Raw genomic sequence first — 17,457 nt, forward strand, 5'->3', positions numbered from 1 at the left:
TCAAAGGCCAGACAGAATGGGGCCAGATAAGGTGATGGAATCTGGGATTTGGTGGGCTCTGGAATTTCCCTTAGGGGGAAGGCGGGTCCCAGCTGTCCACCCGCTGGGATCATCCAAGGGAGAAAATGACATAGAGTGGGTGGTCCACGTCCCCAAGTCAGACCTGATATGCACTCATGGACAGCGTGGCAGCAGGAAAGCAGGAAGGGGACTAGCCGTTGGAATGTCCCTGCTCAGGAGAGGCAAGCTGGGTCACATGGTGAATAGACCACTGAAACTGCTGGCTAACCTGGCCACCGGCCTGCTCTGGCTCCGCCCCGACTTCTACCTTTGCAGTGGAGCCAGGTCCAGCCTGCTCCAGTCGGTAACACTCAGGTGGACAGGTGTCCTCCAGGGGTGATCCTGAGGAGTCTACAAGGCTTTTCTCCATCTTTCTTTCTTTCTTTTTTTTTTTTTTTTTTGGTACCAGGGATTGAACCCAGGGTCACTCAACCACTGAGCCCCATCCCCAGCCCCTTTTTCTTGTATTTTATTTAGAGATAGGGTCTCACTGAGTTGCTTAAGGCCTCACTAAGTTGCTGAGGCTGGCTTTGAACTGCAATCCTCCTGCCTCAGCCTCCCAGGCCACAGGAATGACAGCCGGGTGCCATTTTCTTAACCTTTCTCAGCCACCAGCAGCCCAAGTCGTAGGTGGTAACTCGGGCAGGTTGGCTCTCTCCCCTCTGCCTCAGTTTCTCCATCTGTAAAAGGGAGGGAACACTTGTCCTGGTGATGTTGAGGGGTTGGTGAGCAGCTCAGAGCCAATGCAAAGGTGCTCTTGCAGATGGGGTCCTGCTGTGAGGACCGGGCACACCTGACATGTGACGGGTGGAGGGCAATGCTCATGCTGGCTCTTACCCAGGCCAACGGGGCACTGGGCCCTCCCGCGCCCCTTGGCGGAGTCAGCCAGGCTGCAGTTCCTAGGAAGCTCTGAGGACCGCACCTCCTGCCCCATAAGCACTAGAATTCCCTGGAGGAGCCCTGGACAGCAGGGAGATCAGGGAGTGAGATGGACCTGCCCAGGCCCCACCCTTTCCAGCAGAGATGGGCCTCTGGGGGGTGGGAGCACTCGGGTCCAGGGGGCCTCGACTGGAGGGCGGGGGATGGCCTCCTCTCCCTAAGAGGCCAGACCCTCTGCTGGCCCTGCCCCCTCCCTCTGCAAGCTCCACAGGATCCAGGGGCGGGGTGCAGGAGGACACTGTGGAGCCCGACCTTCCTGCCATGTCGGCAGGCCTGGGCCCCTGCAGCTCTGGAGGCGTGAGGTCTGGCTCAGCCCCTTCCCCCACAGCCCCGCTGACCGCCCCTGGGCTGCTGACCTTGCTCTCCACGCCCAAGAACACTCTCATGGTGACAAAGCGGCTGGCTGATGGCGGCTGGGACCCACCAGGAGGAAAGCGCCCCCTCCTGCTCTGCCCGCGGCCCACAGCTCCTTCCTGAGCCCATGACCGCCCCCCCCCCTCAGGAGAGCACTTGGCGAGGCAGTGCAAAGTTATTCTACTCACTCAGCACCCAGGCACTCCACCGGTGACCACTGAGTCCCCAGCACTTCCGGGGACATCAAGGGAGGTGTGTGTGGGAGGCAAGGAGACCCTGTATCAGGGAGCAGACGGGGGGGGGGGGGGGGGGGGCGGGGGGGCTCGTGGAAGCAGCACTGAATCTGGAGTCCAAGGCTCCTGGGTGAGGCTCTGGCACTAACGGCCAAGAGTTCGGGGGTCACCCGGCTTCCCGCAGCCCCACCAGGTCTTCTCCTAAGACCCCCGTCCTCCCGGAGACACTGCGAGGACTCGACGCAGCAGCAGTGTGGGCGAAATGGCCACATCACACAGAGCAGGCCTGGTGGGTCCCTCCTGTGCCCACGCTCAAGCAGGGGGCCTTCCACACACCTGGTGTGCAGGGGGCATGCACTGAACAGACCCTCCCAGGTCAAGGTGACCGCAGTGAGCGAGCCTCTTCAGCATCTTCTGTGTGTGTGTGTGTGTGTGTGTGTGGAAGAGAACAAGGAACTGGAGAAGCAGGACTGAGATTTCCTGAAGGCCCCCAAGCCACCTGCAGACCCTCGGGCAGATAACAAGTGAAACCACACGGCACAGCCAACCTCCCCTTTGCACTCACGGGCTGTGTGTGACCTCGGTCCCACCTTCACTCATGAAGCGAGTGGTGGGACCCACTGTCCCCATTTCACAGAAGAGGAAGTCCAGTCCAGGTGCTCAGGGATGTGCTCAGGACCACCGGGAGGCAGAAGCCATCGTCCATGCAGGGAGGGTCCTTGTGGGCAGCAGGGGGAACCTGGCCCCCTGGGCTCACTGCTTGGCTCTGTGAGCAGAGTTGGGGGACACCCGAGAGGAAGCAGGGCGTGGTCCCCAGGCCACGGACAGGGCGGGGATGCAGCTGAGGGTGCAGAGCCAGCCTGCGAGGATAAGGGCCTGGGTTTGATTCCCAGCACACACACACACACACACACACACGCACACACACAAGGTATTGCCAAACTTCCTATCTAAAGGGTTCTACCAATTTTCCTCTCCACCCATGGCGTCTGGAAGTGCCAGTTCCCCGTCCCCCACAGTGGAAGTTCCACTGGGTTTTCCAGGCGGAGCAGACGGGCATCTCACAGTCGCTCTGATTTTCTTTCTCCAGGAGTGAGTGAGCCGGTTGCAGCTGCTGTCGCACATCACTCTGTGAATCGTCTGTTCGTGTCTTCTTCCCACCTGTCAGGTTCCGACTCTTTGTCCCTTAACACTTGAGAGTACTTCATATCTCACTGCAGTCAAAATGGCCGTTATCAATAATATAAGCAACAACATACGTTGGCGAGGATGCGGGGAAAGGCACACTCACACATTGCTGGTGGGACTGCAAATTGGTGCAGCCAATATGCAAAGCAGTATGGAGACACCTCAGAAAACTTGGAATGGAACCACTATTTGACATGATTATCCCACTCCTCAGTTTATACCCAAAGGACCTAAAATCAGCACACTACAGTGACGCAGCCACATCAATGTTTAGAGCAGCTCAACTCACAGTAGTTAAGCTATGGAACCAACCTAGGTTCCCTTCAACAGATGAATGGATAAAGAAAATGTGGTACATATACACAATGGAGTATTACTCAGCCATAAAGAATGACTTTATGACATTTGCCAGTAAATGGATGAAACTGGAGACTATCATGTTAAGTGAAATAAACCAATCCCCCCCAAACCAAAGGCCTAATGTTCTCTCCGATATACAGAAATTAACACACAATTGATGGGGAAGATTCACTGGATTGGACAGGGTGGACTGGGGGGTCAGGAGGAGGGAAGAGAATGCGAAAGACTGTAGAATGAGTCAGACATAACTTTCCCATGTTCATGCATGAACACACGACCAGGGAAACTCCACACCATGTCCAACCACAGGAATGGGAAGTTATGCTCCCTGCATGAATGATGTCAAAATACATTCTACTGTCATGGATACTAAAAAGAACAAATAAAAAATTAGGAAACAGAGGACTTTATATACTAGGGACGGGAGCCTTTTGTCCACGGCACACATTACAGATATTTTCTATCAGTTTATGAAATGTGTGATCTTTTGGCTTTTTTTTTTTTTTTTTTTGGTGGTGAACTGAACCTGGGTGGGACTGAACCCAGAGTCTGATGCAAGCTAAGGTCACGCTCCACCCTGAGCCACACCCCAGTCTAGTCTTTTCACTTTATTTAAGGTGTTTTGTAAATTATTTACCCAAAAAAATCTAAATTATACAAAAAAAAAATGACCACTCTTGTGTTGCTTTGGACTTGGGAGTCATTGTTAGAAAGCCTTCTGTACCCAAAGTTGAAGAAGAGCTCACTCTTCAATGTTTTCATTGGGCAGTTGTATCCCTGATCACAGTCGCGTCTCTAATCCGCTCTCAAGTTTCACTTTTTGCTGAATGGTCACCCATTGTCCCAGCACACTCATTAAGAAATCTTCCTTTAGCCCAGGATCTGAGTAACTGCATTTTTCATATACTACGTTTCCACACGTGTTTGGGTCTGATTCTGAACTTTTTATTGTCTTTGTTCCATTTGCCGATTCTTGTATCATGTCACATGGTTGAAATCACAGAGGTTTTGTAAAATGTTTTACTATCCGGTAGGAATAATTTTCTTGTTCTTTAGCTTTTTATTATGCTTCTAATTTTTTTCTCCTGCTCAATTGCATTGGCTACAGCCTCTAGCACCGTGTAGAACACTAGGAGAGGTGCTGGGAATCTGTCCATATGGTCTTGATGGAAATGCCTGCAGTGTTTTCCTCTCAAAGAAGACACTGACTTGAGGCCTAGGGTGTGTGTATGTGTGTGTGTGTGTGTGTGTGTGGTGTATTCTTTGGTACTGAGAATTGAACCCAGGGGCACTTAACCACTGAGCCCCCTCCCCAGCCCTTTTCGTATTTTATTTAGAGACAGGGTCTCACTGAGTGCTTAGGGCCTTGCTAAGTTGCTGAGGCTGGCTTTGAACTCACAATCCTCCTGCTTCAGCCTCCCGAGCTGCTGGGAATATAGGCCTGTGCCACCACACTCAGTTAGGGTATACTTATCAGTCTTAAGAGTAGTCCTGAGTGCTCGTATATGAATAGGTACAGAATTTTATCCAAGGTGTTTTAGCCCCTATGGAAATAATCATGATTTTGTTTCCTCAGGTTCATTAATAATGGTGCCTAAGCCGGGTGTGGTGGTAGAAGGGTCACAAGTTTGAGGTCAACCTGGGCAATTTAGGGAGATCCTATCTCAAAATAAAAATTAATAAAGGGCTGGGGATGTGGCTGTGTGACAGAACGCCCCTGTGCCTTCCCCGGGTGCCCTTCATCTGATGTTAATGATATTGATGGGTTAATTCTGAAGCACCCTTGAATGCCTGGAATAAGTCAGACATGGTGGAATGTACCGTTTAAAAGAGAAAGACAGAATGGGACTGAATCCCAGTGACCACAGCACCTTTTCCCTGTCCTCTAGGCAAGTCTGAGTCTGTCCTAAGGTGGTCTGTGCAGCAGGCTTCCTGATTCCCACTTCTCAGATGAGGAAACCGAGACCTTCCATAGGAAGCAGCCTGGTCAACAACACAGAGCTAGCAAATGAAGGAGTCAGGATGCGACCCTGGGTCTTGGTGACCCCAAAGGCCTTGATGATACGCAGGTAGCACGATTGTCTATATTTGGAGTCATTTGAATGCACCTTCTCTGATCAGCTGTGGGAGGGCTATGTCTCCTTAGGAATTAGGGGGTGGAGAAGGGGCTCCCTACTTTGCAGAAGCCAGAGTGCTCCTCAAGCCAACCCAGGCTCAGCAGAGAAACGGGGTGAGGGGCTGACAGGGTGCTGCTGGCCAGGCGTGCTGTGGGCATACAGTCTTCGTGCCAAGGGAGCCGGCACCTCCCCCCGGGCGCACCTGCACCCGCCAGCCTCAGCCCCGCTCTGCCTGGGCCTCTCTCTGCACAGGGGGAGAGCCACGGGAGAATGACACAGGTCCAGGGCCAGTGGGCTGGGAAGGAAGTGAGCTCTCCTGCCTGCTGGTCCGCCGGCCCCGTTTTCTAAGAATGGGCGACCGGCCGAGGCTTACGTAACCTGGAGTGGGCACGGCAGATGGCGCCTGCTTCCAGCCCAGCGCTGACACTAACCTCCCCTGACGTGGCGCCCGGCCTCCTCTGCTCCGCAGTCCTGGGCAGGCGGCAGGGCTCAGGGCACGGAGAGGGACGGCAAGTGGCCCAAATTCTTGTGATCTCGCTCAGGCCCTGGCCGGCCAGGAAGGTGGAGAAGCCAGAGCCCACCCTCCAGGAGGCAGGTTCCAGCCAGGGAAAGGGACACTGGGCCCCTCCTCGCCGTCCCCAGCCGCCAGGTCCTGCAGGATGCACCGCACAGTCCCGGGGCCTCCGGCCCCTGCTCGGCCAGCCTCCTGCCTCCGGCACCGCCCTGGCCTTTCCTTTCCCAGCCCACTGCCACTCAGACTCTTTGGTTCCTTTTGCTGTAGGTAAACCGAGGCTCAAAGAGGGCAGGTGACTGGCCTGTCACAGACACAACTGCCTCCAGCCTCCTGGTCCAGGCACTCTCCAAACCCCTACGGAGGCAGGCCCTCCCCTTGCTGATAACCCCGGGCGGTCACCAGGTCACCTCATGGACCACACTAAACTACCCCATGGTGTCATGTGAACTTTGATGACTGGAAAGGGTCCCAGAACTCCCCACGATGACCCTGGGCCACCTGGGGCTAATTTGCTCCATGTCGAGCGGGGAGCACTAAATAGAAAGAAGAAAGAGGGGTGACAGCGATTTGTGGGTCGATTTTCTTCCAGGCAGGAAGGGAAGGAACCGGACCTGCCCTGACCCTCTCATCCAACCTCCCCAACAGGGCACCTCGTTACAGGGCCCCACATTATCCACCCAGGCTTGGGGAGGTACAATGTGGGAGGCAGCCAGGGCAGGGTTTTAGGATTTCAGGGTGACCCTGTTCATTTGCATTGAAGAAGCACAGAGAGAGAAAGGGACTGGCCCAGGGCCACACAGCAGATTAGCCATGTGGCTGGGATTTGAATCCAGGTTTCCCAATTCTCAGCTCAGGGCTTTCTTTTGCTATTCCTTGATGTTTGTGTATGTGTGTGTGTGTGTGTGTGTGTGTGTGAGAGAGAGAGAGAGAGAGAGAGAGAGAGAGAGAGAGAGAGACGGGGGTGGGGGAGACAGAAGCTGGATAGACCAACTGGAAAATATGGGGCCAGATCAAGCTTGCAGTAGGGGTCACTGTGCCCAGCAGGCCTGGCTGACCTGGTTGCCAGGCAGGGACACCAGATCACCCTGCAGCAGGGGCTCCTGGCAGAGGCCGGTGGGTGCCCAGCTGTGAAGGTGGCACCTGGGCCAGGCTTGGCACCCAGGGACGTGGAGTCTCCAGGGTGCTCCCTGCACACTGGACATGGGGCCATGGAGAGCCTGGAGTGGCCAGACCTGTGGCAAGGACCGCTCAGTTCTGCCAAGAAGCTGGTGGCAGTTGCCAGGGACGGCTGGGGCCTGGAGTCAGCCCCTGGCCCGGGCCTCCTAACACCCACTCTCAGCCCACACCTGCGGCAGGCCAGAGCCAGTGACCGTGCAAGGGGCGCTCTCTGGAGTCACCTGGAGTGGTCAGCGGGCTTGGGCGTGTGAACAGGCAGAAACATTCTGCTGGGGGCAGCCACAGCGAGCCACCCCACAGGCGGCCAGACCTGCTTTCTGTACAGCAAGGGGATTTAGGGATTTAGGGAGTAAAGTCTTTCCTACCTAGGGGCTTGACCACAGGAGCTTCCTGGTGACAGGAAGTGCTCGAGAAAGACAGCAGGGGGAGGGGGCGGGAGGCAGGAGGGGAGGGGGGAGGGGGAATGAGACTCCAGGTCCCCTGGCCGCCCGCCCCTGCACAGCAGCAGGTCCCTGCCTGGCAGCACCACTGGCTCCTGGGTGTGCAAGGCTGCGCTGGCTGCTCACTCTGCACCTCCTGAGCACCTGCTGTGTACCCAGCGGGGTGCTGGAGCCACAGGTGAGTGAATCAGACAGACACTCCCTAGTGGCTCTGGGCCCCAGCAGGTCGTCTCCCTGGTCACCTCAGCCCACCCTGCCTCCAATCTGTGGCCCCAGCTATTGACAATGACAGACCCCCAGCCCATCTCCGTCACTGCTCACTCTGCCCTGCTGGGTCACAGAATGACCGAAGGTGGGGTGAGGGAGGGGCCAGAGCAACTTTCCTGGAATTTCTGACTCAACTTCTTGGAAGCCCGGCATCTCGCTGGGTGCCCGCGGCGGGTGGCAGGCGCCTCTGATCACATTACAGGGCTGCTTCCCTCCGCTGCTCCTGAGCCGGTAATGCCTCCCGACGCCGCCTGGGGCCTCTGGGGGCTGCAGGCTCCTGGGGATGGGAGCAGAGGACGTCCCTCCCAGCCCTGGAGACTGCTCAGTGGGCACCCAGGAGCAGAAGACAGCCCCTCCCCTCCTGCGCTCACCCCCCCAGCCCCTACTCTCTGGCCAACGTGGAAGCTGCCACCAGGCCACCAGGGCCTGTCCTCTTGCTCTCCAGCCCAGAGGTGTGGCCGAGGCCCAGTCCTGGCCGGGGCAGCCAGGGTGGGGTGGTGAGACAGAGGGGGTGGCAGTGGTGGTCGGGAGCCCCACTCACAGGTTGGCTCCGGTCACATGGCTTCATTCCAGGAAGGCCAGCACCGGCCTGTCCCTCCATCTGTCCCCTGGAGGGACGCTGAGGTCCCAGGAAGATTCAGTCCTTCACTGCAAAGCCCTGGGCTCTCTCCACTGCAGTGAGAAGAGACCCCTGGGCCAAAAGTCTGGCTTTGCCAGATGACGAGACCCGAGCCAGCTGCTGGAGTGTGGGGGTGCCAGACGCCCCTCCCTGCACCTTCTCGAACCCGGCCAGCAAGGTCTTCCCTCTCCATTTGCCTCTGCTTATCCCCCAAGGGCTGGTCAAATGCCATTGTTCCCTCCTCCAGGAAGCCCTCCCTGACCACCCAGCCTATGAAAGCCTCCTTTCAACACCAGAGGCATTTTATGTTGTGCCACCCCACAATTGGCACCGATGATGATGGTGACAATGATGATGAAGACAGTGAACATTCCTGAGCACTTCAGAACATGCAATGCACGTTATCTTAGTCATCCCTGCAACAATCAGATGAGATTGGTGCTATACTACTTCATTTCACAGATGATGAAATGAGAGCTCAGGGAAGGTAAGCAACTTGCTCTAGGACACACAGCCAGATGGCAATACAGTCAGGATTTGATCCCAAGTAGTCTGGGTGCACAGCCTGCCCTCCAAGTACAACACCAGAGCCCTTGGAGAATGCACATCTTGGGTCACTTATGATGGGTCCCTCCATCCCACATCCCTTGCACCCTAGTATCACAGGACTGGCACATGGTTAATACTGGCACAATTTTTCATACAAGCCCTTCAATTCTTAAAGGGCCAGAGCAAAGTTGTCCATCTCTGACCCCGAAGTACAGCACTTTCTCAGAATGAATGAAGGAGCACACGTTTTAGGGGCTGGAGTTCCAGTATCTGATGTGAGGACAAGAGTCCTCAGCCCCTTTCCCCACAATCAGCCCTCCCTTGCCCCTGAGGAATGAAAGTGAGTGTGTGGGACCAGGTCTGGGTGGTCCCTTCTATCACACCCTCCACCTGAGCCCCAGGAGAGGTGGGGGGGGGACTGCCTCTGGAGGGGGCGTGTCCTTCTCTGCCTCCTGGGCCCCACCTGGATCTGGGGCTCTTGGTCTCTGAGGCAGGAGATGCTTAGAGAGCAGGAAAAGGGGACGGAGGTCTCCGGGGGAGATTTATGGCTTCAGAGAGAGGGAGAGAGAGAGACCCAGGGCTGCGTAATGCATACAAGGGCATTCCAGTCAATATATTGACTTTCCGGAGGGGCTCTGTAAACACGGGGCTCTGGGCCTAAGCCACCTCTGTGTCTTGCTGGCAGCTGGGGCCTCTTCCAATAGAACCAGACAGAAAAACACACAACTGTCAAGGATCCGCCTTCTACCTCTCCCCAACTCCAAACTCACAGACAGGGGGGAAACCAGCCAACCAGGACCCAGAGAGGGAAAGGTACTGGCCCAAGGTCACACAGCACAGTGAGGGCAGGAATGATCTTTCCTCCTTGGCCATGGGCTGCTGGGCCACACCACTCTCCCTTCAAGGGCTTCCATGCTAACAGTACCAGGGGTTGCTATGTGCTGTGCCATGCTGAGGGCTTTATGGTACATCAACTCATGTACCTGAGGGCAATCCTATGGCGATAACATTGGCACCCTCATTTTATAGATGAGTAAACTGAGGCACACAACATTAGGTGAGCCACCTGAGGTCACCGGGTGATTGTGTGCCAATGTTGGGAGGCTCCATTGACCACAAAATCCCAGTTGGCCTGTGCTGGCAGCTAAGGCCTTGGGGCACAGCCTCGGTGAGGAGGGGCTCAGGACTAACAAGGGGTGATGACCAACGTGCCTCCCCTCTTACAGGCCACAGAGGCCCCCTTACCTTCTTGCCCTCTCTGTGTTTGGGAAGGCAGGGCAGAGGCAGAGACACCTTCCAGGCCTCACCCCAACACCATCCCGAATCACGCCTACAAAGTATCTGCTGGGTCCCCTCCACTTAAGGCCACTGAGAGACTGAAGAATAAGAAGCTCTGACCTAGGTCCCAGCCCATGGGGCCAGGGGGAGCTGAGGGGGCACATCAGTGCAATCCAGAATGCCAGGAGTGGAAATGGGGCCACACAGTAGTTCCCCAAGGAGTGCCACCCCAAGGTGGCAGCCAGAGTGGATGCTGACAGGGCCACATTTCCTGAGAGTGGGGCAGGTGGGGATGGCATCCCAGCTCTGTGCCCCGGCCAGCCAGCCCCATCCCACCCTCTCCAGGAAATGTTCTTAGAAAGACCAGAAAAGGACCAGACACAGTATCACCTGCCTGTAATCCCAGTGACTTTGGAGGCTGAGGCAGGAGGATTGCAAATTCAAAGCCAGCCTCAGCAATAGCAAGACCCTAAGCAACTCAATGAGACCCTGTTTCTATATAAAATACAAAATAGGGCTGGGGATGTGGCTCAGGAGTCAGGTGCCCCTGAGTTCAATCCCTGGTACCTCCACCCTCAAAAAAGGTCCAGAAAAGGAGAGAGTGGCCACTGGGGCGCTCCACCACCCCCAGGAAGCCCTGAGGCTTAGATGGTTTTACTCTTCCTTCAGGAATTGTCTGTTGCCCTCAGGTGACACCTGAGACTCTCTGAATGTCATTTAGCATTTCTGGAGTGGACATCAGCATCCCCCATGGATCTCCTTGAGGACCAGAGCCAGAGCCGCTGTGGCTTTGACCAGGGCTCCTGTCCTCAGCTTCCTAAGTGAGCCTCCGCGTCCCAGATGGGGTTCTCACAGGGACAAAGTGAGTCCCACCTGTGACAGAGTTTTGTAGACTCCACGCGTCTGTTGCTGGGGCTGCTCCTGAGTGACACAACTCAGTCAGCGGCAGTCCTCAGTGGGGACAGAACTAGGAAAGCCAGGGAACCCTTCTGTGACCCAGGAAGGACAGGGGGCCCAGCACGCAGCTCCTTCAGTTTCAACTGCTTCCCCCAGGGCCTGCCAAGGTGCTGCTCGCCCTCAGAGAGCCCACCCCCTCAAGCTCCACCATCTCCCTTTCTAGAAAATTCTATGGGAGATCTCACTGCCCTTCTCTCCTTCCCAAGGGAGGTGAGCCTCCAAATCTCGGCCTCTCCCACTTATCTGGCAGGCCAGCAGGGAGCCGAGTGCGGAGACCCCATTCCTCTTGGGGCAGGAGCCCAACTCCTGGGTGGACTATGGCCCACCAACCTTCCTTCATCCATTTACAGCACCAGAACCATGCTCAGGTAGACTTGGGGGGGCGGGTGGTCCTGCCCTTCCAACAGCAAAACCCGGGACAAACCCTGCTCCCTGCTGGAGGGCAAATGTCCTGGGTCCCATCCTGAAGAGGAATCCCCAGCAGGACGCAGTGGATGGAGCTTCCCATGCCTGGCGGTGACTCACTGTCCCCACTTTACATACATCTATTTATACACAAACACAGCACAGCCTCCCCCACACACCCAAACACACACACACACACACACACACACACACACACCCTCCTGTACAGAAGACACAGACCTCAACACACCCGCCTGCTGCACCTCACCTCCACACACACCAACACCCCAGAGCAACAGGTCCTGCCCACCCCTCCTCCCTCCTCCTAATTCTCTCTCTCCTCCCCCCCCACACACCCTCACACCCCCAGCCGCCTTCCCAGATAAAAGAGCGCAGCGGGAAGTTGCAGGAGCAGGGCGCAGCCCAGTGGAGGTGAGAAAGGGGGGCCGCGCTCGCTCCCCGCTAGGCGGTGGCGCTAGAGCTCCCAGGGCTCCAGCGGACCGATTTAGCTCGGCTGGGGAGGGAAGTGGCAAGAGGGAAGAAGGGGACAAGAAGGGGCGGGAGAGGGGCGCGCGAGAGGGGCGCGCACGCTGACACCTGGTGACAGCGCGCGGGTGCAGTGGCGCTGGATCCAGCCCCGGAGCTGCGGAGCTGCTGATCAGGCGGCTTTGTGGAGGGGGGACCGCGGGGCTCGGAGCTTCGGGAGTGGAGGGAGAGAAACAAAAGGGGTGGGGGCGGGGGAGGCGGCTGATTTACGGCGCACTCCAGCCAATGTTTTCACTGCCATTAGCATCGCCCAAGACCGGGAGCAGAGCAAGGGGTGCCGCGGGGACCTGTGGCTCGGAGCGCTCCGCCTGGGTCTGTCTGCCCGCGGGGGCGCAGCGGCTGGGGCGGCTCTGGCCTGTCACCCAACTCCCAGCGAAGAGCCGCAGCTGGATCCGGGATGCCAGGCTTCTCCCCAAAAGCCCTAGGAGGGGGTCCCCATCAGGCCCGAAGGGGCAGGAGCGGGTGCCCCACAACCGACTCAGGAGTCCAAGGAGCAGTGCCAGAGCCCTTCCTCAGCCCGGAAAGGGCTCTCCTTGTATTATTCTAATTACAGTATTTGAAATTTCCTTTAAAAAAGGAAGAAACAAAAGCACAGAATGCATTGGTTTCGATTCATTTCAGCTTCCCAGCTTTAATGACTCCATTTGCGGAGGCTGTTTAGGAAACTGGGGAGGAGGAGGAGGAGGCCAGCAGAATTGCCAGCTCAGGACTGGGCCTCTGGCTTTCTCCGCCCTTCTCCCTGGGGGCCATCTGCCTAGGCAGCAATTTCTCTGGGCTCAGGGCCACCAACCCCAAGTCCCTGCCTAGGACCTGTCGGCTTGGCCCTTTCCTGTAGGCCTCAGCAGGCTTCAAGTTGTCTCTTCCACCCCAACCCAGGTCTGAGGTTCAAAAGATGGCACTGGAGCCTGCAAACCCTGCAGAGACCTGTCCATTGGAAATCGCTAACCATGTTCTCCAAGCAGTTGGGATGGAGGGGATCAGCTTATCCCATGCCCATCCCCCAAGTGCTAGGCAGCCTACACACATGAACAGAAACCCTGGTGGCTCAGGGTGTGGGCCTGATAGATAGGAATGGGTGACTATCTCATTGCAGGAAAAAATCCAGGACAAAGTGGGCTGGGGAAGGTTGGACTCCCAAAATGTCAAGACAAAAAGTCAAGACACATTCTGTCCCCAACTTCACAAAGAGACACAGAGCTCTTAACTGTGAAGAGCTGCAGTCCTGGGGAGCTTTTACCTTCCCCAGGTCAGGCTGGGCACTAAGATCAGTGCTGGGGACTCCTGTGGTGCTACACAGGAGCACTTGCCAGTCCTGAGGCCTTGCTCCTGACCTTTGGCCTGGTTCCATCCCTTGTGGTTCCAACTCTCCAAATGCCCCTCTTTCCCCAATCCCGACGCCAGTCCCGGTCTAACTCAGCTGCCAAAGCAATGTCCCCTGCTGTAGGTGGTGCCTCAATTTTAGCATCTCAACCCCAGACCAACAGTGAGGTGGGAAGAAGGAAGGAGGCAGAAGCACTAGATTGAGGTTTGTGGGCCTGAGTGCAAATCCTGACTCTGTCCCTGAGTCCCAGTGTGACCTTGGGCCTGTCCCAAAGCTACCACAGTTAAATTAGTGGATTGGAAACAGGAGGATTTTTGATCCTGCAGAATTCCCAGTTGGTTTGGGGGAGGGGACAGAGCCTGAGGATAGTGATTACAGCAGAAATTCCTCCCCTCTCCCCTGCAGTGGTACTTTCACTTTAATGAGAAAACCCATTAAGACACTTGATTTTCCATTTGTTTAAGTGAGATGGGTGCTTGCTACAGTGTAGAGGGAGATAAGGACAGGCTGCACACACACCACGCGTGCACATACACCGTGCACACACACACTGTGTGTGCACACACTGGCACATAAAGCTAGACACTAGGAAAACTCTGATTAACTGCACCTTCAAAAGAAGTATTATCAAGACACTCCGACTCTTCCCCAACCATCCCAGCCAGAGGCCCAGGAAAAGTTCATTAAAAGCTCAGGAAAGGTCGGAAGTGGTGGTACACACCTGTGATTCTAGTGGCGCAGGAGGATTGTGAGTTCAAAGCCAGCCTCAGCAACTTAGCAGGGCCTTTCTCGGAGAGACCCTGTCATCATTAAAATACAAAAAAAGGGCTGGGGAGGTGCCCCAGGTTTCAATCCCTGGTGCTCCCCCCACCCTGTACTCCCACCCTGCGCCAAAAAAAAAAAAAAGCTCTGAAGGGGTGGAAGAGAGGAGATTCTTAAAGCCAACTAGAGCATTGAGTGGCCTCCAGGGGCCAGCCACTTGCTGACATCTTCTTCTAAGGTTCCGGGGGTCCTATGGTTCCTGTTTTGATTTCTCTACCATCAAACTTTGTGGCTGGAAGAAATTCTCTGTGCTGAAAAGGAAGCTCATTCTTGGGATGGGGTTGGGGAGAGGAGAGAGGCGCCTGCCACTTCAAGGGAGCCTGGGTGCCCTCAGGAAAGAGCCCTCTGTAGGCCTGGCTTCCCCTGCCTTAGTTTGATAGGAGGCTCAAGGCAGCAGGGTAGATGGGGATGGAGGCGGGGCCTGTGTGGCTTGAATCAGCCTGGCTACTGGACAGGGGCCCTTACATACAAGGCCTGCAGTTTGTGTAGAGTGAAGGCAAAATTTGGGCAAAACCAACACTTGGGACTTGGTTTTCCCCATCAGTGAAATGGGACTCATGAGAGATCCATCGCAAAACCCAAGCAACACTCTGAGAGAAAGATGTTCAGTGCTCTTGGCATTGGCGGGAAAGGCTGTGTAGGAGGAAGGGCCATGCTCTACTCCTGAGGCAGGTTTCTAAGGGCGGCACATTCTGGGCAAAGGGAAGGCTGCAGGCCGAGCCCACCAATTGGCCCCTCTCCAGGCTGGTGGGCAGGCAGCCCCTGCAGCGCTAAGTAATGAGCACGATTCCAACAAGGCTTCTCCTTGCTAGTGAGAAATCAAAGCCGGGTATTAGAGGCCATTTCTGTCTGGGCACGGTTCGTGCCCAAATCCATCAAAGCCCCGGGCCTGGGGTTTCTTCTGGGGAAAGAGGGGCTGGATGCTTTGTTAAGCAGAAAAGGCAGGCCACCTCCAGCCTTCCTGGCCCAGCCCACCCACCCGGAGAACACCCGGTCCACCAGTCTTGGCTCTCTCCTGGCGGAGCCCTCACCCTCGGTAGCCTTGGTATTTATTCCTGATCCCACTGCCCTGCTGGTACACAACCCTGCCCATGTGCCACTTGAAGTCTTCATCTTACCCTTCAATCACCTCCTCAAACACCCTTAAACCAGAAACCAACACCCCAAGCCAGCACTCCCACAGCTAACTGCACCCTTTAAAGCAAGGTTGGTCATTCAGCCGCCTCCCTCCCCCCTTCCCCATCATTACCTTCAAACTTCAAAACACTGCTTTAAATACCAGAGTCTGCCCAAATCATAATTAACTTGGATCAAATGGTTGTGTGTCGTAACTTTTCAGCACACAGCTTGGGAAAAAAAAAAAAGGTGGGGGATGTGCTAAAACCAAGCCCTCACTCCTGGCCGTGGGAATTATTAATTCCAGAGTGAGGGATCTTTAGCTATTGGGGAGCAGAGGAGGAGAGCGGATGTCAACATCACAGGGGAAAGGGGGGGGGGGGGCTGCGTCATCGCGTCCACTTTCTGCTCCAGTTTTCCTGCCTGATTCTCAGCTTCAACTCAGAGAGGAATAGGTCGGTGAAGATTGTCCCCTCCTGTCCCCACCCCTTTCCCAGAGTGGGCGCCTCGGATTAGAGCCAGTCCACCTGCTTGGCTTAGGGTACCAGAGAGGATGCCTTCAGTGCGTCCATCGCCTCCCTGCCTAACCTGGAAGTCAGTTCACTTGGCCACGCCGGTCCCGCTACAGGGCGGGCGAGACACGTACACATCAGTGCAGGTCGGGGGTTTTATATCAGGAACCCACCAACCCCCTTAAGGCATTTTCCTGGATCTGGAGCAGGTGCTGTACCGAGAGGCAAGCGCACCTGGTCTGTTCCCTGGACAGCAAGAATGTCAGTGACCCATTTAAATGGAAACTCAGCAGGATCTCTACCTACTCCCGCCCTCCTTCAATACACACACCAACACCCGAGGCGGGGGGGCCTTCCAAACCTGCGAGCCCACCATCCCCGGAAAGCTGTGTGCAGGATTCAGCCCCTCCCCCTTCAATAGCCAAAGCCCTCCGCTCCGGCCTCCCCGGCTGGCGGAGCGCATCCTGCGCTTCCCGTACTGGGCAGGACTCTCGCTGCCTCCCTCTGGTCTGCAGATTCCAGGCATAGGAGCCTGGGCGAGCTGAGACCTGGACTAGGAAGTTGCAGGCGAACGGCAGACGGCGCACACCTGGCCCGCGTAGCGACAGTTCTTTTTCGGCGCCCTCGCCGCACGCTGGAAGGCAGGAGTCCCTTGGAGGTGGTTCCTCGCGGAGGCTCTGATCCCGAATCAAGGGGAAAGGTGCGGTCCCTCCCAGGCGGGAACAGGAAGCTTCCGACTTACTCTAACCCACCCCTGGCCAGCGCCCCCAGTGAGGTGGCTGCGCCATCTACCACTTTAGTGGGGCAGAAAAACCAGCGTTCTAACTTGGGCACCCCTGCCGCTTTTCCGGTGCACCCAGATTCTACCAAAAACCACCTCAACTTTGGGGATGAGCGCAGTGAGACGCCAGGGTCCTTTCGTCCCCAGCCCCGAAGCCGCATCACTCCCTACCTGCTTGGCTCAGCCTCGGGTCCCAGCAGAGTAGCAGCGCCAGCAGCAAAGCGCCCGGCGTTCCGCTGCGGGCCCACATGATCCCGCGGCCCGGCTCGGGTGCCTCTCCCCCAGGGCTTTCTCCCTGGCCCCAGCCTCGCCGCCGCCGTCTCCGCCGCCGCCGCCTCCTCCTCGCCGTCCTCCCCGGCGCCGGGCCGAGCCAGCCCGTGCCCTCGGTGGGAGCAGCGGCAGCCACGCTGCGCGGAGGGCCGCCCGGCGCTCGGAGCGCGATGGGTGCCGGACGCCCACTCCGGAGCCAGGCTCCGGCGCGCCCCTCTTTGCGCTCCTGCGGCTCCGGGGCTCCGAGCGGCTCTGCGGGCTCCGGCGCCCCGGCAGAGAAGTTGCGCGACCCGAGGGGAGTGCGCTCAGTGGCGCTCGCAGCGGCCGGCGCCGCGCCGTCCGAGTCCCGGAGCGCGCCTCTCCGCGCCCAGCCACTCCTAGCGGCCCCGGCGCCCTCACCGGCCCCCGCCGCCTGCCACAATGCCCAGCGCCGCTGAGAGTCTTAGAGTCAGCCAGCTGAGGCGGGGACCGCGCGGGGACGGGGCGGGGCCTGGAGGGCAGGGGCGGGGCCGGAGGGGGGCCCTCGAGGGGGAGCCCGACGGCCCTCCGCGTGGCCAAGCAGAGCTGGGGGTCCCTCAAGGGAGGTCCTCGAGAAACGCTGGACCCAGCGCATTGGAAAACCTGGCTGCTGGA

General features: G+C 57.1%; 1 protein-coding gene across 1 annotated transcript in view; it reads right to left on the reverse strand.

The window, feature by feature from the left end:
- The window catches only part of Unc5b (unc-5 netrin receptor B), a 75,138-nt gene extending 57,900 nt beyond the window's left edge, over positions 1–17,238 (reverse strand). Inside the window, exon 1 of the mRNA XM_027931248.2 lies at positions 16,726–17,238. Coding sequence (XP_027787049.2) covers positions 16,726–16,804 — 79 coding nt within the window. The 5' untranslated portion in view covers positions 16,805–17,238. The remainder of the gene's footprint in view (positions 1–16,725) is intronic.
- Between the last annotated feature and the right edge of the window lie 219 nt (positions 17,239–17,457).

The sequence above is a fragment of the Marmota flaviventris genome, chromosome 4 (assembly GCF_047511675.1).
Source record: "Marmota flaviventris isolate mMarFla1 chromosome 4, mMarFla1.hap1, whole genome shotgun sequence".
NCBI classification, from domain to species: Eukaryota; Metazoa; Chordata; class Mammalia; order Rodentia; family Sciuridae; genus Marmota; species Marmota flaviventris.